We start from the raw sequence: 26532 nt of genomic DNA, 5'->3' as shown, positions 1-26532 counted from the left end.
AGAAAATTACTGTAAGTCCATTTCCTGACATGAAGGTAATACTGTTTTAAATAATGATAGTACTTAGTCTCCAATAAGATGTTAGTTTCCTTCAGGACTTAGATCTATACCATTATTTCTCTACATATAAAATAAAGCATTTTTCAAAAAAGAAAACATTTTTTCTAGCAGTTAAAACTAGATTCAATATCCTTTGATAAACCATAATGGAAAAGCATATGAAAAAGAATGTATATGTATGTATAACTGAGTCACTTTGCTGTATAGTAGTAATTAACTCAACACTGTAATTCAATATACAATACTATACTTATATACAATACTATACTTCAATAAAAAACAAATTAAAAAAGATGGGGGGACAGGTGCCATGCTAAGTCAGGCTCACTCATTCTATCTAGCAAAGCTTCTTTCCCCTCAGGCAATCTTCAAAGGAACACTTAATTCAAGAAAATCTTTACTGCCCTGGTTATGGATAATTTGTGCTTAATTTTTAGATTCTTAAGAATACTTTAATATTCTTCTGATTTCAAATCATGTTTTTTTTGTGTTATGAAGCTTCTGTGGAAATCCAAATAAAGAAAAAACGAAACAAAACAAAAACCTCACAATCTTTAGATATAAGAGGATAAATTAGACTGAGAAAAAGTCTATATTTTAACAAAAATACTACCTTCTAAAATATGAAGGATATCAAGGAAAACTATGAAAAATATATCAAAGGAGAATAAATTCAGTTTCAGTCAAATACTTATAAAAGTGCTTCCTATTATTACCACCCTTCTGGAAGCAAAGAGAGAGAGCTTATGCCACTTTCATAAGCGAAATCTATCCAAAGAGTTCAGTTTTAGAATGAGCCATCAAGAATAAAGATTTTTTTTTTCTGGGACAATGTCATTTTAAAAATCACTCCAAAGAAGCAACATCTCAGGAAAAAGATATTTTTTTCCACTTTGCTTTTTCCTGTAGTTATGCTTAATTTTATCCATTAACTATGATGAAACCATTTTATTAATATCCGTTGTGAAATTAGTATTGGGACTATCTTTAATGCCCTTAGGATATTTAGCATGGGTATCTGAAAAAAAAAAAAATCAACTTCCTTTCTCTTCAAATTTGAAGTTTCAGGACCATTTGCATTTATATTTATATTAACATAAATGGTATTTTATATTGTCTTCTTAGCTGATCTATGTATGATTAGTGGCATATATAAAACTTTTGTGAAAATATAAATCATGGTAACATTGATTATTTAATGTTATCTTATTTCTGTTTGCTGACAAAAATGAAACTATGAAGGCTACAACATCAATAAAAGAACTACATCTAAACTATGCCTCATTTACATAGTCAAGAATGCACATGTGATCATAATCAATCTATGATAAAAAATCAAAGATGTTTTATTTTATATAAAGATATTAAAACAAATGGGCATAAATAATTCTAAAAGAAATACTATAAGAATGTAACTGGTAGGGGAAATCTGTGATTGTGTGTGTGTGTGTGTGATGCGGCAGAAAGGGGAATGATTTATAGAAGATGACGTACATGTGAAATTCCATACACTTCAAAATAATTACATAATGTAAGTCACTGAGAACTACTATCCAATAGAATCATGAAACTATTAGTCTTGAAGGGACTTAGGATAAACAAAAAACAAAATAAGAAAAAAAATATTGCTGTTTTAATAAAATCAGAATTTAAAAAAATCTACTACTATAAATGAACATACCAAGACAACTAAAGGTTGGACTTCAAATAACCTAGGAAAAAATCTTGGTAAAGAAACAGTCAAATTAACGAAACTCAATAGCTTAGTCTCACATATGACTTATTCCAGTGATGGAAAGAAGACACTTAGTCTGTAAGTATAATTTAATCTGAAAATTATATTAAGTCACAGCACCTTATCATTTACAGCCCCCTGTAATACTAATTAAGAGTGTTAAACTGACAATACTGAATACCATAATTAGCATGACAATGTCTAAAGATGGTAGCTGTTGATTTATATTTTCAAATAGCACTAATGAAGAATATAATTGATAATCCTTACCTCTTTAGGGAGCAAGGAAATGAAGTCTCGCTGAAACTGGGGTTCTATCACTTGCATCATATGTTTTACTTGTGTTGGTTCACAACTATCAATAAGTTCATCTAAAGCAAGCAATTTCTCTGGTCCACTCCAGCTCTATCAAAGAGGAATTAGAAATTTTTATCTATTATTTTAATAAATGTCTCAAATTATAAACTCATAAAGGAAAATCCACATCCACACACAACATAAAAAGTGGCTGCTTACAGTAGAAGGCACTGAAGTGACAATCATTTAGTCTCATCAAGTTTATTAGCTACCTTTATTGTGTAAAAGTTTTTTTTAGGCTTGATAGACAGAAAAATATTTTTGCATTGTATTATTATAATTGTTATATGTTCGTCCATCCACCACCAAGATACTGGTTGAGAAACCAAAATTTTATTCAGAAACATCGGTTTGGGCCACTAAGTAAATGAATTTTGACAGATGATTTTCCTTTCTTCCCTTTCTTTCTAGTGGGCACCATAAAACTTGATGGTTTTAGTAAGGCACTCATCTGAGACTGGCAGCATCAACTAGAGAAAAATTAATAACTGGATAGACTGCACATCTGACAAGTGTCTTCTACCAATTAAAAGGGCTTTGATTTGCTATGTGAAAATAATTTCAAATAAAAAACAGCAAACAAGGGCTTCCCTGGTGGCGCAGTGGTTGAGAGTCCGCCTGCCGATGCAGGGGACACAGGTTCGTGCCCCGGGCCGGGAAGATCCCACATGCCTCGGAGTGGCTAGGCCCGTGAGCCATGGCCGCTGAGCCTGCACGTCCGGAGCCTGTGCTCCACAACGGGAGAGGCCCCAACAGTGAGAGGCCCGTGTACCGCAAAAAAAAAAAAAAAAAAAGAAAGAAAGAAAACAACAGAAAATGGTAGCTGACTTAATAGTAAAATTAGAATATGAACAAAGGCTAAAAGAGGGTAAGAAATAAAGTATATGCTATGGAAAAACAAAAACAATTATACCTCAAAAATATGAGCTCCTTTAAACCATACTAAGGGGGTTGTTTCCCCAGTGTGGAACACCTGCACAGAAATGCCATGATTCTTAAAAGGAGAAACTAAAAAGCCACATGAATCATTTAAAATGTTAGGACCTCCCCTCACAAAAATCAAGTAAAACATTTAAATAACCTTGAAACACTTAGGTGAAAAAACATCCTTGAGCAAGCTGATATAGTACCTTTGTGAATTATTATGTCCACTTTGGAAGTGGGAGAAGAGAGAACAATAGGTGAGGTTTGGAGCTAGAAAGATCTGGATTTTGACATTCCCTTTCTTGCTCAAACTAGGAACCTGGATTTTGTAACATGTGAAATAGATAATAGTTGAAAACTGAGATACTGAGGATACTGGAAGCCGTATTCAGAATATCACTACTTTTTAAAGTAGTTCTTAAAATATTTATCAGAATCTACAATGAAATCTCATCTCTTCTTTCCTATCATAAAGTGTAGACTACACTAATACTAGCAAACGTTTCAGTAGTATTTCCACAGTACTACTATATATGTATATCTCACTTAATCATCAATAAAAACCCTGGAGAATATCCTCATTTTACCATCAAATATGAGGAAACAGAGGCTCTAATAAGCTGTGTCCTTTCTTTTTACTTTGACACATACATATACCCAGAACATTCTCCTTGAGTACTCACTGTGTATCCTTTTTGGTTAGGGTGAGGATTTATACATAGAAGTTAAAAATACTCATATACATGTATATGCACACACATGACCAATTAAAAGCAGTTAATTTGAAGTTTATTTCACTCCATTTCCCTCACATAGCTTAAAATTCTGGTTCAAAACTTAATACCTCTTTGACAAAACTCTTGCTGATCAATCGCCACTCATCCCTGACAGTACCAATACTATAAACTCTAAGTTACTGATTTATATTCCTCACAGGATTTGAGGTGGGTTTTTATAATATGCTGTTCCTCTCCATCTACATTATAAGAATTCATGGACACTAGTATAAAAACATGCCCATTTTGGGTGATGGATAACTATGCTGACTTGATTAAAATGCAGCTTTAATTAAGACACTTGATAGAATAATTTTAATGTAAATTTTTAAATCTCCTTTGCATATATGAACGCCAGCTTTACAGATATTTTTGGAAATATTTGGAAATATTTATGGTTAAATAAAGGTATGTGATCTTCTATGGTAAAAAGATAGTGAAACATCTTTTAACATATTACTATTTATATTACTAATTATAATTTACATTCTATATAATTTAATATATTACTATTCTATATAAATTACAACTATTATGAATATTTCTAATTAAAGGTTAATATACTATACAAGTTTCATGGTTTTTTTTTTCAGTTAACATATTATTACAGTGTTTAAAAAAGGAAGGAATAGAAAAACAGTATCAATACATGGTATATAACTGCTAACAGATGAAAAAATATCCTTTCCAGGATTTTAGGGGCTGGAGTACAGAACGAAAAAAGCCAGAACAGAAGATAAACAATTCAGACCTTAGGTAAATGTTAGAAACTGTGTCAGAAACTTCTATATATTTAAGGCAAAGTCCATGATGAAAATTATGCCCATAGAGCAAAATGCTTCTAAGACTTTAAACAATATTTTTATTCTGTTTTAAGATAATATTTAATAAGTTAAATAAAATTTAAATTATATTTCAATTTGAATTATACATATATTCAGCAGATGTTACTTTGTGACATTTTACTGAAAAGTATACAACTGACAAAGATTAGTAACAAGCTGTAATCTACAAAGTAAATGAGACTGTTTTCACTGACCATACATATTTGACAGTCCAATTACTTTAAGTCACATCTCTTAGATGGTTCCAGCAAAGGTCTGGACCATGTAGTCCCTAGTTTTTCTCTCTCCAGCCTGGATTTCTTTCCTGAACTCCAGACCTGTTTATAAAATTGCTTATTCAACATGTATTCTTGGGTATGTAATAGAAACTATATCCATGACCTTTCTCTTCAAATATGCATGTCCACAATCTTCCCTGTTTCAGTAAGATGTAACTCTTATTATATTAGTTTGTTCAGGCCCAAAGCTCTGGAGTCATCCCCAACTCTCTTACTTTCACCATCAGATAGTTCTGATCCATCAGTGAATTCTAAGACCTTAAAATTCAAAATATACCCAGAATCTGACTATTACTACATTGGTCTAAGCTACTATTGTCTCTCACCTGGGTTATTCCTATAACCTCTTACCCAGTCTCCCAGCTTCCCACCTTTGCCCTCCTAGTTCTGTTCTCCACAAAGCAGTCAGAGTGACCGTGCTAAAAGTCACTCACTCACTCTTCTGCTTGAAGCCCTCCAGTGGCTTCCCACTTCACTCCAAGCAAAAACCAAAGTTTTCAGGTTGGCCTACAAGGTTCTAATTTCCTATTCCTTTCCCTCGCTTACTCTACTTTAGCCATAGATACTCTTTCTGTGCCTCAAACACACCCAGCATGCTCTGCTTCAGAGCCTTTTCACTTGCTGATCCCTGGACTATTCTTTCCCTAGACACCCACGTGCTTTACTTCCCTACCTCCTTCTCTGAGACCTTCTCTGTGCAATTTTCTAAAACTGCAAACCAGTTTGAAATCCCCCAACCCCCTCCCTTTCCTGACTAGAGTTAAGTTCTCCAAAAAAGGGTTTTTGTCTGTTTTGTTAATTACTGTATCCCAGATCCAAATTAGGGCCTAGCACCTGACAGATACTCAGTAAATATTTGTTGAATAAATGAATGAATCCCCAAAGAGTCAGGAAATACTGCACCAATGCTATCTTAAAACTTTCTTGGGCTTCCCTGGTGGTGCAGTGGTTGAGAGTCCGCCTGCCGATGCAGGGGACACAGGTTCATGCCCCGGTCTGGGAAGATCCCACATGCCGCGGAGCGGCTGGGCCCGTGAGCCATGGCCGCTGAGCCTACGCGTCCGGAGCCTGTGCTCCGCAATGGGAGAGGCCACAACAGTGAGAGGCCCGCATACCGCAAAAACAAAAAAAAACAAGAAAACCAAAAAAAAAACCCCTTTTTCTTGAGAAAGTTTCTAATCTATGTACCTGATGGTATCACTGGGACTTGCTTGCTTAGTCTGGTTCCGAGACTGGTTCCCAGTTTTGATACATACACGATTTAACAGCAAGGGAAGGATGTATTAACTTGAAAACCTTGCAGTTAATGACTATATTAAAATAAAAGAATATTTTATTATTATCGGTGTGGATTGTTGAACCCACACCAATCTTTAATGAGGACTGGAGGAAAGAATACCGAATTGGGGATCAGGAAACACAACTTTTGGAGAAGATAACTGCCACTAATCAGGTTACAATTTACCTCTGCAGGCTTTAGTTTCTTTATCTGAAAAAGTGCTGTAAATTCTGATAATTATTTTATTTCTGCTCTGAAAAGTAGTTCTTCTGGAAAAGAAAAAAGCACTTTCCTTTGGTCTTTCATGGTAAAGTTACTGGGAACACGTTGAAAGGGATAGGAAAAACATTCCAAAATCAGAAAGAATCAAGATAAACAAAATTTAATTTGTGGACAAAATTGCAAATGCAAACTTGAAAATTCCCCATGGAAGCGGTATTTGATTTCAGGTAATCAGAGAATACCTGAAGGTAGTAGAGAAGAGTAGAAGGAGCACTGAGCCGTAATCAGGGGCCAAGGTTTCACCAGTAAACTCACTGTGGAACTGCAGGGAAGCCCCTTAATGAGTCTGCGTCTCAGAGACCCCACCTGTATAATGAGGGGCTTGGCCATACCAGGGGTTCCCAAGTGCTGTCTGAGTGGTGCAAGAATCATGGAGTCCCCCAGCCCGCCATCAAAGAGTCTGATTCAGTGGTCATGGTGGGGCTGAGGGCAGTTTATGCTTTAAATAACCAACTCATCCCGTATGGATGTGGATGATTCACAAACCAGCAGTGGTTATTAGTCTGGATGATCCTTGGTGGTATCTCATTCAGATATATATATTTTTATGACTTTAGGCAGTCTAGCACCTGGATTTCATGTGGTAAAGAACTCACTTCTCTAGTACCTCCAGAAGATGGTTACTTAGTCTGTTTGAACAGTTCCAGGAGTGGAGACTTACTAGCTCCCATTCTACTCTGGGTCAGTTCAAATTGTTAAGTTCAACTTACACCAAAATCTGACTCAAAGAATATGATTCAGGTTTTGTTTGCTGAAGAAACCAAGAATCAGTCTGATTCTACTTTTATACAAAAGTCTTTAAAACGTTAGACAGAAACAACATTTTTCCCTTAGTCTTCTCTGGCTAAATACATGACTTTCTTTAACTCTTCATCACCCAACAGGACTTCTTGATCATACTGTTTCAAATACAATGGCAAAGTATTACTGAATTCATTTTCTTTTGGTACCTTGCTGTTTTAACATGTCGTTGGCTAGCAAATAAAAGAGATCCAAATAAGTTAGAAAACATGTACAATTTCTAAGTGTTACCATAAAACTTGATTAAGTCCTTCAAAGGAATAGTTTTTACTCCACTTTTAATTTCAAAACACAGAAGTATTTTCTACTTTATCATTCAAAAAAATATTATGGAGTATAACAGGCATTTTCAAAGTACATTCATAATTTTAATACAATACAAATATGCTTTGATTAAAATAATGCTAATAATGTTAATCTGATGACATTTGCATGAAGCTAGTGTTAATAGCTTCTTTTAACACCTGAGAAAACTGAGGTTCACAAAGGCTATTTCTTAACCAAGAGAGGAAACTAACATTTATTGAGTTTCCACTGTATTTCCAAGAACAGCTTTAAGCACATTTACATGTTTTCTCCCTTTCGACAACTTTTTAGTGTTATATCTATTTTACAGAGGATAAGAACACAGGCAAAAGTAGTTACATAATATCAATGAAATTACCCAGTTATTAAGAGGGAAAGCCAGAATTTGTACTAAGAGCTTTTTCTTCTAAGTCAAAGTGCTTCTCATTATATCAGGATACCTCTGAATATCAATTTCAACATCAGAGAATGTCAATGTTATTGGTGTCTTTACCTAGTCTACTATTTGCAAGTGAAAAACTATATATTTACACTCAAATGACATAAACAAAATAAAAAAGTGACCAATCCTCTTCCCCCAAATTAACAATCTGAAAGCATCAACCTGGGGCTGCCAAAAAAAGCAGAATCAAGGGCAACTGAAAATTCAAACAGTACAAAATTTGTTTTTTTTTTTTTTTTTAGTTTTGTTTTTAATTGGTACTTCTATTTTAGAGTGGCATTCTGTTTCAGTTTCCCTTTTCCTAAAATGGTGTATCATTTGTTCTCATTCAATTTATAAATTGAGTACAGAGTACTTTGTCAGAATAGATGGAGCTGGACCGAAACAATGCTGTACCACCATCTTAGGAGGAATAGCAGAACAGTAAGGGGACAAGCTCTCCCATTTTGCTTGTTATGCCACAGAAAAGTCATCATTAAATGCCCGCATAGCACATCTGTAGAAATCATGCCAGTTTAATTGTCCCTCAAGTATACCACGTAGGTCAACTCATGACTCCCCCACTTTACTATGAAATTATCTCTCTCTACAAGTTAAGCATTAAAGCATTGTAAGCCTTTAGGCAAAGGATTCATTTCTAGTTAGTTTGGCACCAGCCCTGAAAATTAAGGGCAGTGTACCACAATGGGGTCTTGGGTGTGTCAAGGCAGAAATGGTACTCAAAGGATTAAGGTCTTGATCTACCCGTCTAGCTGACCTTCTGTTGCTAGTAAACTTCTTTGCTACAGAATATGTATGTGAAAAAAAAAATATAGTACTACACCTGCAGGGATAATTCTATGTTATTCCTATTAACTGAGAACAAGTTTTCTACTTCTCCTATGAAAAGTGATCAAATGGGCCTTTTTATAGGACAAAAGCTAGCCTAATATAGTTTATTGAATATCATTAATTCTAAAAAAACAAGTTTTTAAAATTACAATGAACATTTCTAAATTTGGGATGCATCTAATAATCTATGGTATCTCTGATTTGATGACATACAGTATGTGGTAACACGAGGACGTTTCATTAAGAAAAGCATGAGTGAGCTAATAAACAAGCCAACATTGTACAAAGGACTCCCTAAAACACCCTCACTGCAAAATAGAGCACAAATGCCCCCTACTATATATCAGTATTTGAGATAGTTCTCTTAAAACTATATTTTATATATCAGTATTTGAGATAGTTCTCTTAAAACTGGTAAAAAAAAAAAAAACCCTAAATAGCTAGCAAAGAATATTCTGGGCCTCTGAAACACTGAAAAAAAATAGGTCCATACCACATACAAAATAAATCTCAGTCTAGACTACCTTCTGATAAGAAATAAAGCTTTGCATATAAAATAAACATTTTGGAGGCTGTCTACAATGATGATAAAACTATTACTAATAGTGTAATTTTCCATCATGTTGGTACTTTCCTATAAAAATGATATGAAATCAGCCTCTGCATACTCTCAAGTGCTGTGCTGCTCACACTACATGTGCGTGTAAGCATGACAATCCACACCCATATTCCTGTCTCCTTGGCTTAATCAGAGATGATGCAAGTCTTTAAAGCATTTTTTTTTAGGCTTTGTAAGTGTCTGAGTGCTATTTTCACCTCTAATTGGCGGGATACATCTCTTTTTAAGAGGATGTGACAGGGGCTTCCCTGGTGGTGCAGTGGTTGAGAGTCCGCCTGCCGATGCAGGGGACACGGGTTCGTGCCCCGGTCCGGGAAGATCCCACATGCCGCGGAGCGGCTGGGCCCGTTAGCCACGGCCGCTGAGCCTGCGCGTCTGGAGCCTGTGCTCCGCAACAGGAAAGGCCACAACAGTGAGAGGCCCGCGTACAGCAAAAAAAAAAAAAAAAAAAAAAAAAAAAAGGATGTGACAAATAATTTAGAATTCTGAGGGCATGTGTAGGAAAAAATTAAAATAAAATTTAAAAATCATGAACCTAAGATAAAAGAACTCAGATGAGGGGAGGGAATGATCCTTAAGAAAAGGTAAGTTTAATTAACAAATGACTGTGAAAATAAAACACAAAATCTTTGTAACTGTAGTGGTTCATAACATTATTGTAACAGTGAAGTATAACTTTTATGCCTCGAAGCCATAGATTCTCAACCTCAGCAATTGATATTTTGGGCTGGATAACTTTGTGTTGGGGGAGGCTGTTCCTTACACTGGCTCCACCCATCAGATGCCAGCAGTGTCCTACCCCCGACCCAGGCAGTTGTAAGAACTAAAAATGTTTCAACCAAGGGAAAATTTGCCCCCTGTCGAGACGTGCTGCTCTAACCTTTCAGTTATCAATCGAAAAAAGAAGTTATCCTAATTTCTCTGAAATCACCTGAAGGGTAGAAAACAATTTTAAAAATCCATTTTAAATAAACATTGCTGCAAGTGAGTTTTCCAGCTCCAGAAGAAAAAAACTGGGACATTTACTTAGTTATTGCCCAGGTATTTAAAATATTGGGATTTATATAAATGGACACCATAAAATATGAAATATCATATAAAATCTATGCAATATCTTCTATTTCAACCATTATTCCCCTATGCATTCATAAAATACCATCAATAAAGTAGCCAGAGGTAAGGAAATATATTCATTTTACATTAGTACAGTGGCTAGCATCAGAGATACCTTCACTTTACATACTTTATATTATTCACTATTTACAAGGAATAATTAACCAAGTGTTTAATTGATGCCAACTACTTTGCTAAATACTTGACTTCTATGTGTTATCTCACTAGAAGAAAAGATAAATCAATTAATATCACTATCATGAGCTATAAAATTCATAAGATTCAAGGTTTGGTTGTAGCTGAACTTCCCGGTAAAATTCCCAAAACTTTAAATGCTAGTAAAATATAGTAATCAGAATTTTGAGCACAGTAAGCCACACACAAGCATGGCACTGATGGAAAGAAGCTGCATCAACTCTTGGAGGCTGCAAGGGTAACAGTGATGGATAAGTTACCACTAGTGACTAATAGGCAGAGTTCTTAGAATGCTTAACTTCCAAACAGTGCAGTTTAGAAAACAAGTACATTCAGTAATACCAGAAACCCAAACATAAAGGAGAAAAAGAAAGGTCTTATTATCTAAAAAGCAATAAACAATGCAAATGCACACTTACACAAAACAAGCACTGGACTCTCTTGATTAATATACCTAAAAATTAAAGTGAGTTCCCTTATTTTTAATAACATTTTTAATTGAGATATACTTCACAAACATAAAATTCACCATTTAAGTGTACACTCCAATAGTTCCCAGCACACCCATCTTGCTGTGCAACCATCACCACTATCCAATTCCAGAAAACTTCCATCACCCCCAAAAGAAGCCCCATACCTATCGGCAGTTAGTCCCAACCTGCCCTCCTAACATCACCTCAATCACTAATCTCCTTTCTGTCTCTATGGATTTTCCTGTTCTGGATATTTCATATAATCATACATTATGTGGCCTTTTGTGTCTGGCTTCTTTTACTTAGCATAAGGTTTTCAAGGTTCATCCATGGTGTAGCATGTTCCTTTTCATGGCTGAATAATCCCTTATTTTTTGCAGCAAATAAGTGAAGCATTTCAAGTACTGTGTTTAGACATGTCACCTGAAACATTTTCAGCCACTCCTGGAGGCCTGTAGGTGGTTGGACAGATGTAATTCGGCGTCGTTGTTGCCCTTGGCCATTGGCTGCTCTCAGGTCTCCAAAAGTTGTCGGTGTTGCTGAACATGGTACGAGGCCAGCGGTACTACAAGAAAATACAAGAGTGGAGACAAAGACAGATATTTATTAAGAATAATGGGCTCTAGTTTAATAAGAATGGGATGACACGGCATATTTCAAACATCAATCAAACTATTATTTTTATTTGCTTGTTCCCAGAGAGCAAGGATGCACAAAACCTTTTCTGCTATTGTAGAGTAAGCTTCCTCCCTCCTACATAACCACCTGTTTCTATCCCGGCACAGCTAATTGCAACCAAATGACAGAATCTCTATGGCAAAACTGTAAGTTGTTGGTAACATACAAATAATGTTAAAATATTTGCTTAGAAGATTCAGGTTCCACTTGCCTATGTCTGGTCTTCAGCATCATAATTAAACAAAAGTTTAAATTTCTTTCACAAAAAGGGGTGTGAGATTATTAATGCTTTAAAAAAATCATATGTAGCAGTAGTCTGTTCAATGTTTTAGACATTTCACTAGTCACATTATTCCTTAAGTTTGCCCCAGATGCCTTCTAAGTTATTTATAATATTTGTCTATTCCTCTCTAATTTCTATTGCTATGATTAAGCTTAGTCTAAATAATATTTAACAGGAATAAGCCTTGATTAGAAATGTGTTTACTCAAACAGGTAGGTAGGTAGAACTTATTTTATTATATGCAAAATTAAATACTGTAAAATGAGATCATTTTGGCTAAATACTTTTAGCCAATAATTTAAATTTTGAGACAGTTAAAAAAAAAAAAACACCACAAACCTGAAATTCAATTAATTCTGCCACTAGTAAAATAAGAGATGATCTATCTCTAAAATTGTTCAACTCTCCTAAAAATGCCTAATAGCAGAAAAAGTAGTTAGAACTATGTTATTAGTATATTAAACTTTGCTTTCTAATTTCAATGCCTAATTAAATTAGTTAAACTCGAGGTAAGTACTGAACATCTCTATCTTAGAGACACGTGGAAAAAAAGGAGCAGGAAGATTCAGGTAACAAAACCGTGTTTGTAAAATAATCTTCATTTTATTGAGCTATGACAGTAAAGTGTTTTAAATCCAAAGAACGTATAAATTATATCCTAACAGTTAACTATCAAGCTCTGAAAAATTACTAATGAAACAACTCCAATTCTTTTTTATCCAGCATATCTCATTATTTGCTTAAAAATGCATCTCAGTCACCAGATAATACAGAAAAATCTTCATATCTACCACCTTTAAATCTTTTAGCATTATACATCTAAGATGGTCTCTAACATTCAACAACTAAATCTATTTTTCTTTTATCAAATTTCAAAGGTAAGCTCTATTTTCTTCTCTGAAATGAAATAGGATGTGATTATAACTTAAATTTTCTAAGAAAAATGATGAAAAATCATAGTTTCATCTTATTATTAGAAAATCTTTCAACAAAATTAAAGAACATCAAAAATACACTGATCAAGTCTCCAAAAAGACACGGCAATCAATATGCTGTCTGGTTTGCTTTAGTAAGACTGTGTGTTAAAAGGCTAAAAATAAAACTTTCACCTTTGCAGGTACTTTCTCAATAAAAAAGTCGGCAACTAAAGAAAAATTTTACTAAAATGTGTTCTGTGGTAAAAATTCAGCAGTCATTTATAAACTGCCTGAAAAACAACTGAACCATTTAATACTTTTGCCCTGGCATTAGCCATATTAATTGAAGACCAAAATTATATGGTTAACTGAAATCTATACATTAAAAAAAACAGCACATTTTAAACATTAAACTCAACTTTCTCATCCAAGAAACAGTTTATCAAGATTAGAAGAAAAAAACAAAAATGAAGTGAATAGTTTCACTTGTCTATCACTCCACACCCTCTGGCGGAAGTGCCAAAACACAGTGAAATTTTCAAAAGGCAAAGCCTACATAAGAGGGAGGAAGGGAACAATTAACATGGGATCATCACACAAAAAGCATTTCCTGAGTAACCAAGAAATAGCTTTATTTTTCTCTTTTGTATCATTTTTGTATATAAAACTACTCTAATTATTATGATTTCTAAGTTTCACCAAAGAGCATCTGAAAGAAATATTTTCCACAACTGAATGAAGTAAAAGTATAAACTGGTTCCCTGGAAAAAAGAGATGCAATCTGTAACAATGTTCAATCACATAAACTTATGTCTGAGCAATGTTAATTTTATTGTATCTTAAAGAGTAAAAATAAATCTAAATCAAAATATTGAGGGGAAAAAAAAGAAATGTCACCATAATGAAGTTCTTATGGTTTCTATAACTTTCAATCAGTTATTTGAAGAAGTGACAATTATGCAAAAAAGACCCCCCATAAAACCCTTAAGATGCTTTTGTCATTTAAATTTTAAAATACCACATTCCAAATGACATCCAAAGCCATTTTTAATTAGCTGGGTAATAGATATTGTGCTTAAGTTAGCCTAATTAGCGTGAGAGTGGGAAAAGTTTTATACTGATGCAAAATCCAAAAATGATGGAATGGTGCAGGAAACAAGAGTACAGTTGTATTTAGTTGTTATGGAAACTATTCTACTGGTGTGGAAATGTATGTGTTAAAAACATAAGACTTACGAAGCAAATAAAGGGAGTTTCTAACATAGTAATCTCATGAAATAAGATTCAGTTAGTAATTGTGTGGTCTATTTCACTGCTAACAAATGTATCTTCAGTTATGCCTATATAACTATCCACCCTAGAACAGCTGTTGCTATAGTAACAAGATACATTTGCTCATATCCATATTTTACGATTTACTTTTTAGAATTCCTTAAAAATTATGATTTAAAAATTTTGTAGATAAGAGAACTTCTGCTTGTGTCTTACTTCAATGTATTAGTAATATAAAGCCACAGTGGCAGTCATTCTTCTCCTTATTTAAAATGTATGTTTCTCAACTTTCAGTGATCTCAAAATGTGTTAAAACAGTCAACAGCATTAGTGACAGAATCATCAACTCTTTAAAGAAACATGAGAATCATGAGAGAATGAATTATTATACTTAATATTACCTTGTATATTCTGAGACTTTGCATGGTTTCTTTCCCAAAGAAAAAGAGCGGACCTCAGAACCATGGTCCAACTTTCTTTTCATCTATAAGGTAAAACAAATGAGATATGTTTAAAAAAAATCACCTGTCCAACTATCAAATCTTAATGTTAGCATCAGTAATACTGAAAAAATTCTTAAGTTTTCAAATGCCCTCAATGTTAATTAGGCATAGTTAATTAATATAGAAAATAAATGTTTCATACTTTCTTCTATTAGTTCTACTTTGTTTTACTCTTTACAAGACTGGAAAGGTGAATTTTCCCCCCTAATATTTGTCCAGAAGAACAGTGTATGGTGATTTAAAAATTGATATCCATCGTATATATTCCTTGAGAGTACTATACCTTTCACATTTTCTAGTTTAAGAACCAACACAGAGGAACATGTCATGTTAACCCACACAGAAAAGAACCATATTTAATATACTGTTCTTAGTGATTTACATTTTCCTTTAAAAACGTATTTTAAGAAAGATAAACAACAAATTCAAAATTTCAAAATCAGAATGGAAGTAATAGTCACTGAATTTAAAACACATTATTATAAAAGGGTAAGGAAAATAATGTAAATAAAATGCTCTTGAAAAGTAATTATGATAAGGCATAAAGCAATGAATATGGGCAATGAAGACAGTACAAATAAGTAAGTCCATAATAAGAGGGAAATCTGGAGATGGTATAGTAACGGTAGGAAAAAAGCCATCAATTGATATTTTACACAGAATACATAGCTCTACTGACAGATACTCACTCAGGACAAAATATTCTAACTTGAAAACCAACAAGAAAAACAGAAAGATTTAAAAAGAATGAGTTATGCATCTTTGTAAGGTATACCCGACATCTGTAGTTTTAAAGTATTTTATTATGCTATATAGGTATGTAATATTGTAAATATATTCAGAATTATATTTTGTCGTCATCAATATTGAAATATATATATTTTTATTTTACTATTGGTTAACTGAGGTCATCTTACTATAGATATGTTATAAAACTATAAAATAAGATCTGAGAAGATTCAACTTTCTCTATTTCAGCAACCCCTCTAAGATTTGTGTCTGCTAATTAATTACTGTATCATTGAAAATGATGGAAGCGGGGGAATCCCAGAGTGATAGAAAGTTACCCTCATTTTTGTAATAAGGTGAAAACCCTTGCTTTGCAGCAGCCTTATTTTCTTACCTATTCCTCACATGGGAACGTCATAACACAGCATGCCACACTGTAAATACCAGAGAGAAGCAACAAGACTAAAAGCTTTTTGAACCACACTCTGGGTAATAAAGACTGTTTTTATCATCATGAAGAAAGTATTCTAAAACACAGGGATAATCTTACAACGTTAGAGGCAAGAGGTGAGCATACGACAAGCTCATCCACAATTTATACCTTAGTTCATGAAATACCGACAGAAACGGAATTGGTCTTATTTCAACCCTTCAGAAGTTTCTGTGCTCATAACATTGTTTTAAAGTGATTCCTCTCAAAACCCATTATTTTCTTTCTCCAAATAATTTTAATAAAAGGCAAAAATAAATACTTTAATACATAGGTAGCCACATGCTTGCATATATATAAATTATAGACACACATGTACACATACACACAAATGTATCCATCAGGAAGGTCAGTCAGTACAGATTACCTTAAAAATCTATTTTTTTATAACTTCCACAAACCCTCATTTTCAAAGTTGTTATGATAAACTTTGATATTCACTGTAATTAAGTTTGTAATACTGGCTTTCAGAACTTCTCTGGATATCTTGTAAATACATTGGTGCAAATGCCATTTGCCACTAAAGCAAACTTTATTTCCATCTTAGAAATCCCTTCAATGAATAAAAATGCCTGAAATTCATATCAAGGGAACTGCTGTGAAAGGATTTTTAAATTTAGAATATTTTATAAAATAAAGCACTTTCTGTATGACTATATGTCTTTTAAATATTATATTGTTTACTGAAAATACCGACTTTAGAACCAAAAATCAATCCTGCAATTTTGAAAGGGTACCGAAAGTAAATATAACCTCTTTAAATATAAATCCCCAATATTCTAGCAATTCTAGACTTTAAGAGAGGTAACTAAAGAAAAAAGAAAAACCTATATATAAGGTATAGAAAAATTACAGGCAAAAGGTTCACTAAAAGCTAACTAAGGATAGAGTATTTCCAGGTCAGCATTTAACGGAGCCACATTTCTAAAGTCTGAATATATTTTTAGAGGAAAATTCTCACATTAAAATGTACATTTTATTTTAAATGTAAAGCTTTTTCCAGTTTATGTTGTCTTTCCATTATTTGCTTACATTCATGATATAAAACAGAATATCAGACATCCAGCCACCCACCAAAATTAGAGGATACTGCAGCCATCTCTGATGATACAGATTTTCCTTCCCAGGCAGGCACACACACACAATCATACAACACAGGAAGAAAACAGCTTACTTACTTTGTAAAAAATCATTTTTAGTGTGCCGTAGAAACCCATATTTTCTGGATTTTTCCCCTTCAGTGATTCTGTGCCCCCGTGTGTCCGGCTGCTTGGCAGTCTCTGACAATATAAACCTTTTTCAGGTAGGTATGTCACAGATTCTAATGTGGACATGCTCAGGCACGTCAGAAAAGGAAGATTAGGGAGCAGAACCGGCAACAAAACTCCACAGTAGAGGCAAATGCAGCTCAGTATCAAACCGCTTCTTGGGACACACATACATACATGCAGCTTGACTGAGGAGAACTCAAGGGAATAATGAGAGAGAACCGAGAAGATTATTGGAGGAGACTATGCCCTGTCAAAGCCTGGACTGAACAGATTCCTCCCTCAGCAGCAGAGGGATCAGATTACATCTTCCCTTGAACACAGAATGGTGCAGTCCAGGATTCAGCAATGCAGACTGCACATCAATTACATGGTGATCCGCTCCAGGGAACCCGTAAGCACACAGCGCGCTGAACAGAGGGAGGAGGTGGGCAACGAAGGAGACCGCCCCCATACCACAGCCCCCTCTCTCCCCTTTCAAACTTTCAGGAGGTTATTTTTGTATTTTGTAAAACCTGCATTTTTGAAGAGTTTTAAATGGCAAGCATCGTTTCCGCAAATAAGTCCTTTCAGAAACATTTTGAAAATGGAATATATTTTCATATGGTCCTCCCAACGGAAGCAAAGCAGTCTATTTTCACTAACTGCTACCCTATTACAGTCAGTCCTGGATTAGGTTTTTCAAGTAGCTTGGACAGTCCAAAATGGGCAATTCCAAAGGGAGGAATTAGATATTCTTTGGGGCAATTTACAAAAAGGTAAACCAGTTTAGAGCATACGACATTTGCAGAAATTATGTAATAAGTTATACTTCAATCTGTATATTTCTTATATTAAGATTTAATGTAAATATTCCCTTTGCTTTCCCATTCCATTCATTTAAAACATAGTCTTCAAGAAAATTACCACACACTGCCAATCCTTACTAATCATGAGAATATCTTTTTATGATTAACAAACTAAGTATATAAAGTCTGGCTGAAAGGTTCTGTTTCTCCCAAGAGAGCAAAAACTGTGCTCATTGGAGAGTCTTATAATTATTTGTTCATTTACTGTTGAGTAAACAGGAGGCACTGGATTTCTACCTCTAAACTTACTTTCACAATGTGTACTGCTTATCATTAAAAAGTTATTTTATAGAATAATAAAGGTACTAAAGTTTGCCTGAAGGCAACCTTTTTCTTAGAATGACTACTACGCAAATCTAGATATTTCATCACTCAACTTGCTACAAAACCAGCTTCAGAGGCAATTATAAGATTCCTTGGACTAGAAAGGCCCATTATTAAGGGCCTAGTTAATTAACTCCTACCCTCCCCATTAATGTTCTTTATTACAAGCAAACTGTGTGCCTATAGTTACTTAAGTACTTAAAAAGTTTCTTCAGGAAAAAAGAAATACTATTTTGACTTACTACATTTTAATACTCTCTGCTATGGTAATAAATGGCTTTTGTTAGAAAAATGATTCTAAATACTGCATAAAGTAGTATAATTTTAAAAATAAATGTTTACCTTTTTAATTAAGACATTAAGTCAGTATAACCTCTTTTACTTTATATTTTTTTAAACATCTTTATTGGAGTATAATTACTTTACAATGGTGTGTTAGTTTCTGCTTTATAACAAAGTGAATCAGCTATACATATACATATATCCCCATATCTCCTCCCTCTTGCGTCTCCCTCCTGTCTTTTACTTTAAAACATAAATAAGATAATCTAAAATTTTATGAAAATGTACATCTTGGGTCTTCTCCTGGAAGTTATAGTCTACATATTATCTTTAAAAAAAAAAAATCCCCTTCCTGGCTCTTAAACTAATTCTTACCCTCAGAAACAATATGCACATGTACCCAGCAAAAGTTAGTTTTCTAAATAAACAATTAGCTTACTTCAAAGGAAAGTTCCTTTTAAAAAGAAATCTCTTACTCTTAGGAAAAAAAATCCCAAATGTTAGGAACAGACCCATAAACCCTTTTATTAGAGCTTCAGAGCATGCAGGATTTTAAAAAAAAAAAAAAAAAAAAAAAAAAAAAAAGGATACCCCCTCCCGCCATTCTGGGCTGTCTGAAGAAACTAATTGTAAAATGAACACCTGAAATTTCCTCTAAAGCTTGTCGGAGGACAAAGAGACTACCTACCAGTCACATACTGGTATATACCTTGACTTCAATTGAAATCATGTCCTACCTCTAGTTGAACTAACCTTTTCAAATTAAGTCTACTCAGTTGAGGACACCGACCAACTTTAATAAACCAGGAATGCCGTCTCAAAATCTAGGATAATTGAAGAAGAAAATATCTTAACTTTGTACATTCAACGGAATGCTCTTCTGGTCATATGGCTCCTATGTATGGCTATGAAGTTACAGGAAAACCTGATTCCCACAAATGTATGTTTATATGTAGGTATGTGTATTCATATCTTATTTTTAAACAGGTAAAATATTTATCTGGCTCAAAAATCAAAATGATATGCAAAAAGTAAACACTGAGAAGACTCTCCAACACCCCCACCCACCCATCTACCATGGTTCCCACTTGGAAATGATTTTCATTAGTTTGTTTATCCTTTAAGTGAGAATGTGTATGCTTATAAATACTCACAAAGACTTAATTTTTCCAAATATTTAAACAATTCTCCCTAATATCTTGTTTATAATGTTAATTTGAATTGCGAAGAAAGAATTTAAGCAAAGCTAGTCAACCAAGTCTCTAAGTAGATTTCAAATTAACAGAATAAAAATGAATGATTTTCAATATTCTCTAAAGTACTAGGAATGAAAATTGTGATCTATTATATTATTTTCATCATAATCTATATATGAACAAAGCAAATGAAATCATTCTCAAATTCCTGTTTCTGGGAGTCTTGGCTAAAATACAAACATTTAAAACTTTATTCAGAGATTTAAGGTTTTTACTAATATGACTGAAAAAGGCTTTGTGTGTGAATCTTTATCTATCTTATCCCTGTGGTAGACAGAAACATTGTAAAACTGAGGTCAGTCCATAATCTATGTTAAATAAGTTTACCAAAAAAAGTATTTTATGCTTTATGCTAGAATGTTAGCTACTAAGTTCACTGAAAAAGCTAGTTAATCATTATAGCTAAGAAAATACTTGTGTTTCTCATCCACATTTTTAGAATTAATATCTCAGTGTATTCAGTATCATTTTCACTACAATAAACTAAATCTTCATGTAATATCAGCTAAGCAATGAATTTCCCATTCTATAAAGAATTATTTCTTGTGCTGACGGACGTGCTATAAACCTTGCTGAAAATCTATTAGTAAGGGAGTGACTAACAATGAAGTCCTTAGATCATAGCCTATCTGCTAATTCAGACTCAGTGCTCATTTCATCACAACTCCATTGAGCTAGGTGTATGAGCAATGCACGAGGGCAGTAGCTTGAAAACTGAAAAACAGCACAAAGATATGAAGATGTACTGCCCCAGAGTGTAAGCCTCTGGGAAACAGTAGCAGTAGAACGATTAACTTGTGAGCTAGTATAAGAGAAACGGCTCTTTCTAAGCAATTGGTGGGGATGACTACGTTTTCAGAAGAGCAAGCTGTGGTTATGGGCAGATACAAAAAACAATCTACATGTAAATAGTGAGAAAAATACAAACAGTAAAACAGTCTTCATGTATCATGTGTCTTCAGAGAAGTATGTATCTTATACATGGTGTCGACAGAGGAAGGAGTCGTTAATAGAGTACTTTTCCTCACCTTGACTCTCAGAGTTCATTATTTCCATTTTAAATATATTCTTCCATTGCACTTATCATACCTCATTGTAATTTTTATACATCCCTCTCCCCTACCACTCAAAGGTTCACAGCTTTCTAAGACATAGCAGAAAAATGATATATAACAAATAATTAATAGTTTTGACTCACTGGCCATACAAGCAAGTAGTAGCAACCATGGCATCATTTTTCTAAAGCATAAATATATAACTAGTACTAAATTATACTTAGTGCTAAAAGTCCAACTATTGTATTATAATTAGTTGATGATACTATAAATACTATTGGTTCTTTGCATTACTTTGCCAACATTTAAAATTTTATTTCCATTTTATAATAGTAGGATAATGTGTTTATATTTGTACATCAGTGATTTTCTTCATTACTATTATGACAACGTTCTTTACTCTGATGTTACACTAAGAAAACCACCTAGCACAGTTAGCCGTCTTGCCCTGAGCACAGAATTTAGATTAGAGACAGTTTGGGATTTCAACATCAAAGAAAGGAATGGCAAGCATGTTGAGGTTGAAACAAACTTGAAATCTCACTAACCCACAGTCATCAGGTTTCTGGGGTGCTAGTTCTTATTAAAAGGTTCACAACTGAAATTGGCAAGTTAATAAACCTGTTCTATCACAGGTATTATCTATTAAAATAGGATGTATGCCCAGCACCTACATTTTCCCTAATACAAGTAGGTGGCAGTATTGATCAATAAGCTATTTTCACATTTATTCATTCATTAAGCATTTATTTACACCAACTATGTGTCAGGCACAGGATAGTACATAATTTAAAAAACTTCTTCTTCCTCCATTGAATTTATGCTCAATTTAAGACAGAGAATAGGGTGATACATATACACATCTGATTCTTAGAACTCACACTGAAATTAGTTCAAAAAATTTTTTGAGAATATGTAAAACGAAACAAGGTAAGCCAGATTTAGTTTGAAATTACCATCCAAGGAAACAAATATTAAAATACTACTGCATTAGAAAATATCCCAAACACTAAATATTGTAATATATAACAACTTTGTTTAAAATACACTTGTTGGGAAGTGAGGGGGATGCTTCTAATAATATACAAAATCCTAACCTCAGTAAATCAAAATGCAAATCAAACTATCACAGCTTAGACTGGTTTAAAAAAATTTTAAGATAACTATGATTGTAGGAGTGGTACTTAAAATTTTTTTTCTTATTCCTGATGTTTAAAATATTTATAACTTTCTTTATAAAAATGCAGCCCCTGAAGATTTGACACAAATTACAATATTGATTCAAGATAAAGGTTTTTTTCATCCCTTAATTTGGGCCAAATTACTGATCTGATAAACACGCACAAATATATGTATCTACCAATAAATAAATATAGACACATACAGAATTTCACACAATAATGCAAGTTAAGAGTTCTATTTATCACAGGCACACAAGAAAATAATGAAGATGGGAGCTCTGTTTGTTTGCGCTTCTAAAATTTATATTGTTATAGAGCTGTCAGAGACTTACTACACATACCAAAACATTACTTACAATACTTCTTTGTAGACAAGCAACATCTGCAATAATTTGACAAAGTTGGTAAGTCACTCTGGAGTTTATCCTGAATTATCTAGAAGGCAATTAATCTTTAAATCTCATGCTTAGAATCCAAAATAAACTACCAGTAAGCATCTTGAATTCATACCTAGGAGTTTCCTCTCAAATTTTTATTATAAATTTTTTGTAGTAATCCCTTCAGTAAAGGAAGAAAAATACCATGGGAAACTATTTTTTAAAAGGTTAAGTTCAAGAAAAATAAAACAGCAAATATGACCCAGGAATGAATTTAATTAACATGGAGAAAGAATGAAATCAATTTTCCTTCCATGTATTGCTTAGAACCACATTTGCTCTTCTTTCTTTATCCAACTGGATATTTACTGCTGCTGTTCGTAATGTTCAAATATATTTACCTGGCTTGAGAAAAATTTCCTATAGATGTGGTATATCAACCTTGTATTTTAATATTAAAATAACCTTTCATTTTAAGCACTGCTTAAAATTCTGAAATTAATTTCTTATACCAGCTACTAGTCATGACTAAAAAGTTTTGAGAAAAGAGATAAAGGCTAAGAAGTAAAAAAGTTATATCCACTGAATCAACAAAAAAACCACTAATAGCAGGAAGCCATTGAGTGTAGAACTAGAAGGGATCTTGGAAATCACCTAATCTAATTCTCCTTCATTTGTGGAATGAACCTAAGTTTTGGAATCGGAGAAATCTGAGTTTAAACAACAGTTACGCCATTACTAGAGTGTTAACCTCGGTAGGGGTTATTTGACCATGATGAGTTCCAGTTTTCTCTTAAATGTGGTGGTAATACCATTTACCTTACCAACCTAGGCCACAGAGTCATTGTGAAAACACAGAGGTGCCCCTATAAAATAATAACTATTATTTACAGGTGAGAAAGGTAAGGTAGAGAATTTTCTTGCTCAGGGTCATACAGTTATTTTAGAGGCGTAGGCTCAGGTCCCAGGTTCACTACTTTTAACTGATTTGCATTAGCTCTGTGAGGGCTCAAGTCCAGCTAAAAAAATCAGACATTACTAAAGAAGGAAAAAAGTGTTATATTTTGCAAATATATATTGCGATATATGCATATTAATTGCAAATATCAATGAAATATGCAAACCACAACTAAATCTTTATTTATTCAGTTCATGGAATGAATATCTAGGTCTATGTAACTATGCTTCTGCTACACTTGGGAATCTGAGGCAAAGACATGGTAATTGGGGAAAAGGTAACAGAAACTGAGAGAAAGAGTTAGCTTAAATGAAATCAATCAATTAAGAAAAAATCACCCACTATCTGCAAAATGATACTGAAGTCAAATAAAAACATTGCAATAACCCTCCACCCCTAAGATACTTAAAATCCAACTGGCAAGACAAGAGACTAATAGAGAACAATATTTGACTGGATATCAAGTGCCAAATTGGGTAGTGTAAGAAGTCAGAAAATGGAGAAATCATTTAACTAGTCTGAGATTTCATAAAACATACGATCTTGCTTCTAAATTTAAAAGACGTAAGTTTGGTAGATGTTGAGGAGATAGAAGGAAATTATCATCTGTGGACCTAAGATATATGTGGAAATGCCACAATCATTAACTTGAAGGATTGACAATATAAGACTTCTAGCAGTCACTAGTTTTTATAAGGCTCATTAGGGAATAACCTTTTTAATATTATTATCTCCTAATTCAAACACTTAATACTACAGTTAAAATAGCCTTTAACTTACTAGTAATGGTTTCTTCAAAAGTACTTCCTGCCATGACTCATTCTTCCATTTTAGGGCTAATATGTGTCTTTCTGTACAAGAAGAACTTTACTGTGTGGGTGTGAAGACTGCAGACCTTTTATTTTAGTTACAAACACTGACTATGAAGGGGTCCTTCTGTTTCCAAAGGTACTCATACAGAAATCATATATAAAGGCAGGTTGTACTCTTGAATATAGGGGGGGATGGTACAGATATAAGAGAGTTCTTAAATAAACATTCAAATGTCATATTCACCAAAAAACTTTATGAAAAGACAATAAAAAATGTAACTCAGGGCCAAGGTGGATACCTGACTCATTCTCACCAACATGTGGCCAAAAGGACTTCTACTATTCAAAAACACAGCTTGCTTGGAAAATGAAATACTTTGTCTTGTTCCACTCCCAGCCCTTTCTTCCCATGCCTTGCCCCTCCAGCCTCCAGACTCAAAGCCTCCTGCTAAGGAATAGATTTCAGTATAGAGCATTCTGAAGGCACAGAAACTGTTCACCATATACAAAACTAGGAGAAAGGTTACTGTAAAGCAGGAGTTGTGAGATTCAAACACATGATAAAAAGTATGGTCCTTTCGAAAATATATACACGTATATTTAAGTGTGTGTGTGTGTGTGTGTGCACGCACACATGTGTATGGATGGGGAAAAGCCTACATAAATATATAAAAATGTGCACAGTGGTCATCTAAATTGCTTAATAAGAGATTTTCCTTCTTTTTCTTTTAACTTGTCAATAAACCAGTATTCCTTATTATGTGCTAACAACTGTTCCAGGCACTGGGTATAAGGTAGCAAACAATGCAGATGAGCTCCCTAGTCTCATACAGTTTGTGTTCTGGAGTGGGGTAAAACACACAATAAATAAACTAATAAATGAAAAAGATAATTTCATATAGTGCTAAGCTCTAAGAGAGAAATAAAACAGGGTAGGTACTATGAAAGAAGTAAGTAGTTAACAGAGGGTAGTAGAGAACTGTAGCTAATTTTGAAAGGTATTACCCAGGAAACAACTTTTAAGTCAAAATGGAGTAGAGTCTAGACTCAGCAAGAATAAGGCCAATCTGGCTAGGTAAAGTGACTGGTACAAGATGAAGATGGAGAGGTAACCAAGGGCCAGATCATGTAGGATCTTGGCCACGGTCAAGAGTTAGGATTTAAGGAATTCTAGTGCAATGTGAAGCCATTAGAGGATTCCGAGGATTTCGAGAATACACAATTTCTGTGTATATGTTTTAATATTATTTTTTATATTTAAAAAATGTATATAAAATTGAAGACCACTCACAAAGTAATTAATTCTCACTTGCTGAAATTAGACATATAGAGAAAATGCATAAAAATCTTTTCAACTCTTTCATGTTCAATTACTCTTCCATTTCCCTTATCACTTGTCACCTCATACTAATTCTCAAACTTAGCACCTATTCCAAGATTCTTAAACTTGGAAAAGGAAGAGAATTGGAATAGTAGGTAATACTTAATTATTCTGTACCATGAACCAAGCACCATTCTAAAGCCTTTATATCTAGTAACTCCATTCTATAAGAATGAAAGGGTATCTACCATATCATCTCTATTTCCTTGCTCTTCCACTTTCTATGCCCTGATTTTATCTTTAAATTTGATAATTTACTCTTTTTGAGAAAGAGAGAGATACTGGGCTCAGATCTCCGTAGATTGTTAATGCATCTGCCAGCCTTACTTTAGCAAATGTCTACAATGGTGAAAGACATGGTCACCCTTAGTTATTGGAGGTGAAATGATTTTACCCATGGTACACTTTTTAAAACTGCTTCTCTGTAATCATAAAGGAATTCAGAACATAATCACTGAATCTTAAGGTTGGAAAAAGCCTTCAACTAAAGTTTAGTACAGCCTCCGTTACACTCTTACGTATACTTTCACTAGCATGTTGTCATCCAGGACCTGGTTAACCTAAAATACTAAGTTATTCTCAACTCTGTGGTCTTCTATTAG

The 26532-nt window shown here is 33.8% G+C and overlaps 1 protein-coding gene across 3 annotated transcripts in view; it reads right to left on the bottom strand.

Moving 5' to 3' along the window:
* Nucleotides 1-26532, bottom strand: part of FBXW7 (F-box and WD repeat domain containing 7) — a 206897-nt gene that overhangs the window by 14921 nt on the left and 165444 nt on the right. For 2 of the 3 annotated variants that reach the window (XM_030878231.2, XM_030878234.2), the window contains 3 exons: nucleotides 14868-14950; nucleotides 11740-11881; nucleotides 2066-2200 (listed from right to left, as the gene is read on the bottom strand). In XM_030878231.2, the coding sequence (XP_030734091.1) occupies nucleotides 2066-2200; nucleotides 11740-11881; nucleotides 14868-14950 (360 nt within the window). Of the gene's footprint in view, nucleotides 1-2065; nucleotides 2201-11739; nucleotides 11882-14867; nucleotides 14951-17366; nucleotides 17819-26532 lie in introns of those variants that run through there. The other variant, XM_030878235.2, reaches the window with a different exon arrangement.

The sequence above is a fragment of the Globicephala melas genome, chromosome 5 (genome assembly GCF_963455315.2).
Source record: "Globicephala melas chromosome 5, mGloMel1.2, whole genome shotgun sequence".
Taxonomy (NCBI): Eukaryota; Metazoa; Chordata; class Mammalia; order Artiodactyla; family Delphinidae; genus Globicephala; species Globicephala melas.
This window is presented reverse-complemented; position numbering and strand designations above follow the sequence as displayed.